The following is a 4,671-nucleotide window of genomic DNA, read 5'->3' on the forward strand; positions in this document are numbered from 1 at the left end:
TTGTTAGATCAGATAAATTCAACAGCCAACAGATATTTAATGGCCTCCAATCCATCTACCTGAGCAGGTGTTCCCATCCTTACAATATTAAATATAAACAATTGCAGCGCTCATATACCAACGCGATAAAATTAGAAAATAAATTAGTTAAAAAAATAAAACGTAAGTTAAAATTAATTGATTAAATTAAAATATTTTTAAAAAATTATTATTTATCAAATAAAATCATAAAAGTAAAATATGTATATTATATATATATATATATATATATATATATATATATATATATATATAATTAATAGAATCAACTTATCAATTAAAATGTGTCCACTTGACAAACCTTCACAATCAACTTATCTTAAAATAACACGTTTTAATATAACATCTATGAGCAACATTAATTGAAACACTCATGAAAGATTAGAAAAGCACTTATCCGTGTACCTCCCAAAACTAAACAAGGTACTTTTAGAACGACCACAGAAACCTTATCATATATATTTTTAATCCCGTAATGCACTACAATCCACTATTTTATAAACTGTTACATTAGAAGTACCCAACGATTTACTATAATCATCAAAACTGAAAACCAAACACATAATACTACAATAAGGGTCTATGACAGCACTGCAAAATGAACCTAACATGAACTCTAAAAGGCTAACATAACTTTTGCATCCAAATCAAATATTCTCCCCTAAATGTCATCTAATAGTTCTGTGAATAGTCAAAGCTCAGCGGCTGTTGACCAAATGGAGCCTGCAAAACATCAAAAAAGCATGAGATGCACGATGATGGAACAAGTAAAATCAGATATAGTAAAAAAAGAAAAAGAAAATATTTTAATCCTTGTTAGAGAGTAGAACTCAAACAAGGCATAGTGAATAGTGATTGGAAGTTAGGGACTTGGGTATTATGGGGTGCCCAAGTCTTATTAACATTTCCTGGTATTTTTGAAGCTATTACAAAAATGACGAAACTTAAGTACAATATCATAAATATTGTTGGTGTTATTCTCCAATCAAAGTTAGAGTTTTATCTTGGTAATATTCATTTATATTTAATGAAGAACCTCATCAAAATCAGCAGGATAATAATTGAAGTAAATTAAACGTGGTTTACCTGGAAAACAGCATGTCTAAATTGGTCATATGAATGTGCATACATCATAGCAGCACTAGGCCACTGTAGGTAAGCACCATCCCCAGATGTCTGATTCAATCCTGTGGTGCAAAAGGGACTCATTATCGGGGTTGAAGGAGGTACATAGCCAAGAGAGGCTCGATTTTGTGACATCTGACCCAATTGATTAAATGTAGCGTCATACTGAGGAAATGAAGGTTGAGCTTTTTGCAAATTAAATGGCACCATGTTAACAGCAGATGTTGGAATACTCCTAGCATACCTGCATCAATAACGTAATACACTCTGATAAACATATACAAATTAAATTGATACAAATTGCATCAACTGCCAAATAACGAAAATTTTTGAAGAAACAAAAGACATCTCTAAACATCAAATTACAAGTTATATAAATTCTTGAATTCAGAGTGCCATCAAATGTATCTAAAATAACAGAAATGACATTTTTCAGTCTTCACTCTTGAACCCTCCCGCACACTATCTCTCTCAAAAACAGCTTTTAATCTTTTATATTCAGATACAAATACAAGCATACATTTGCAATTATGACATTCAATTTCTAAAGTTCTTAATTAAATTACAGGGCACAGTGATACAACTCACCTTCCATAATTACGGTCATAATCTGGATCACTACGATCCTTTTCCCTATCCCTGAATATGGCAACTCGAGTAGCACAATTATCCCTTACACTAATGTTTCTTTCAGAATCAACCACAGGTTGCTTGCTAGTTTCACTTTCATCCTTGCTAGTAAAAGAATTTCTACCATCCACTGGAACCATGGATGAGGTATCACCTGAGTCAAAGCTTCTAGAGCTACTAAAGATACGTGCCCGTGCCCGGTCATATTCTTCCTTCCTCTCTTCCACGCTTCTTACAGGATTTCCTTTCATCCCAACACCGTTGCCTTCATTCAAACTAGTTTTATTAGGTCTAGGTCTAATAACAATTTTTTTCTGCTCAGATCTATCATTTTCCAACTGCTTTGCAGGTATTTCGGATAATCGAACCACAGGATACTTGCTTTCTGGTAACTTTCTCACCAGAATTTTACTTCCCTGGCCGTCTATGCTATTATCTTGAACCATTGTTTGCATATTGTAGTGTTGAGCAACACGATGTGCAGCTAGCCGGAGATAGGAAGAGGGGAAATGTGGAAATTCAAAATGCTGCTGGTCAGCATTATTCATAAACCTCTGGATGTCAAGCTCCATCCGCAAAACTAAAGATAAAAAACAAAGTAGAAAATAATAAATAAAAAAAATGTCATGATTCACAATAACCGAGAAAAATTACAAGAACAACATAATCATCAAATAATAGCTCATTTGCTAGAAAACTCCTATATGACTGCCATCCACCACATAAGAACTACTACTACTTTAAGTTTATGACGCATAAATTTTGATCCAAGCAAGCAACTCTTCAACAATCCCATCTAAATGGTAAAACCAAGAAGAAACACAATAACGGTAAGATACACAGATTCAGATAGTATCTTAGCTAGAGGGCTGAAAATAAGATATAAGATGTATATTACTGGGAACTAAGTAACTCAATGTCGAGCTACATTTATTTTGTCATGAAGTTTCCAACCCTCTTGTATAACAAATTTCTGGAGCTCGGGCTTCTGCAAATGATTTAATTCTTGCATTGAGATGGAACCTTGACAATTTAAAATTGCCACCAATAAGTTCATGACCTAATCCAGCACAGTGTACCTTAAATCCTACTTCCATACAAGGTTTTGCACGGAGAAGCGTAGACATATCCACTAAGAGACAGGAAAGCGTGATTTATAATCAATAAAAGGGGAATAGAAGACTTGATTTAATAGATGGATCCTTGACAATTTAAAATTACTACCAATAAGTTTATGACCTATTCCAGCAGAATATAGCTTAAATCCTATTTCCAGGCAAGGTTTTGCACGGAGAAACACAGACAGATGCCATGGTTTTGAGAATCCAAAGCATAAAACTGCTACACTGAAATACATTTTATGAATTTCGGAAATTCAGGTTCTTCACTTTATCATCCCAAGTCAATCCTTTAAAATTTTACATGGCTGAAACATACCCATGTTTTATCCATTGAAGGATGATGTTATCTTAAGCAAGCCTACGGTAAAAATTTTCAATAAGCATATTTTCAATAAAGCCCCCCAATCACCATCCAATTTATTTATCTCATTCCCCCAAAGAACAAGCTCAACGCCAAACATCAAAATCAAAGACTCAACCTCTAATTCCCACAATTAAGCAGGGAATAACCACAACCATTCCAGATCTGACCTCAATTAACCTAAATATAACCAAAAAAACAAAAACACAATGATTCTTATCCAAAACCCGCACGAAAAACCCATACAACGAAACAATTCAATTAAAAAGAAACAAAGGGGTCAAAGCGAAATCGAGCTCAAGCAAGGATTTTGAAGCATACCCGCAACGCCAAAACATCGAAACAATAAAAATAAGCCCAGCCCAGAAAGAAAAATTCTACAAACAAAAAAACAGAAAGAAGAAACTAACTGGTGAGGCGGTGACGAGGGTTCTGGAGAGCCTCGACCAAAAAGGGGTCAACCATTGACTCCTTGTCTTTGAATCCAGAAACTAAATCGTTGGAGAGACAAGACGAATCCATGGATGAGGAACAATAATAAAAGTTATAAGTATAATATAAATAATTACAGAAATATGAATAAGAATATAGGTGTTCCTCTTTGTTTCCTTCCCTGGGTAAAGGAAAGGAATAAAAAGGGTCAGGAGAAGAAGGAAGAAGAGGGGAGGGAGAAGGATTTGTGCCTTATAAGCATAGGAAAAAGGTAGATAATCCAACCCAACCCAACAACTTCTCTCTCTTCTCTTGCAGGGAACAAAATTTGGTGATAATAAATATTTCCTTCCCCAAATCTTCTCTCATCCTCCTTTCCTTCTTTAATGTGAACAGACAAAAAGGGTCACCGCGTTATCTTCTTTGTACGGTTCGCTTTCTACAATTCCACCACTATCACAAATCTTTAATTAATTCCATTTCTATTTATTACTTGGAGACATTTAGATTTTTTTTTTTTTACATTTATCAATATCCATAATTTGTATTTCTACTAAAAAAAAATAGTAATTTATAATAGATTAAACATGTTTTTATTTTTTGAATTTTTGTCAATTTTTATTTATAATCTCTGTTTTTAATTAATTTTTCTAAATTTTTTTTATCAATTTTCACTTTTAATTATTGAATCTTTTCTTTCATTAATATTTTGGTCCCTAGCATAAAAATATTTTGTTCATAAAAAAACTTTCAAGAACTAAAAAAATATTTGACAATAGCTTATGAACTAAAAACGTATTTGATCCACTTAATTTATAATTTATATCTATATGTTAATTTATAATTCTTAATCTATAATATGTATTTATAATTTATATTTATATAGATTAATAAAAGTAATATACCTTTTTAGTGTACACCTTTTGTTAATCATTTTACCCCATAATTTTTAAAATATTTTTT

General features: G+C 32.6%; 1 protein-coding gene across 1 annotated transcript; it reads right to left on the reverse strand.

Moving 5' to 3' along the window:
- Positions 1 to 466: 466 nt before the first annotated feature.
- LOC109802154 (uncharacterized) lies at positions 467 to 4,080 on the reverse strand. Its single transcript, XM_020363387.3, has 4 exons — positions 3,687 to 4,080; positions 1,753 to 2,374; positions 1,126 to 1,408; positions 467 to 762 (listed from the first exon to the last, which is right to left on the reverse strand). Exons 1-4 carry the CDS (start codon positions 3,796 to 3,798, stop codon positions 712 to 714), a joined length of 1,068 nt encoding a protein of 355 aa, XP_020218976.2. The 5' UTR covers positions 3,799 to 4,080; the 3' UTR covers positions 467 to 711.
- Between the last annotated feature and the right edge of the window lie 591 nt (positions 4,081 to 4,671).

The sequence above is a fragment of the Cajanus cajan genome, chromosome 4 (genome assembly GCF_000230855.2).
Source record: "Cajanus cajan strain Asha chromosome 4, NIPB_CcT2T_4, whole genome shotgun sequence".
NCBI classification, from domain to species: domain Eukaryota; kingdom Viridiplantae; phylum Streptophyta; class Magnoliopsida; order Fabales; family Fabaceae; genus Cajanus; species Cajanus cajan.

Bases quoted from the DNA above. Each gene is read 5' to 3' on its own strand.
- LOC109802154 (XM_020363387.3), bottom strand. From the start codon at position 3,798: ATGGATTCGTCTTGTCTCTCCAACGATTTAGTTTCTGGATTCAAAGAC. The intron at 2,375-3,686 runs GTTAGTTTCTTC...TTTTATCTTTAG, and splicing joins CCCTCGTCACCGCCTCACCA to TTTTGCGGATGGAGCTTGAC. The intron at 1,409-1,752 runs GTGAGTTGTATC...TTATTGATGCAG, and splicing joins TATGACCGTAATTATGGAAG to GTATGCTAGGAGTATTCCAA.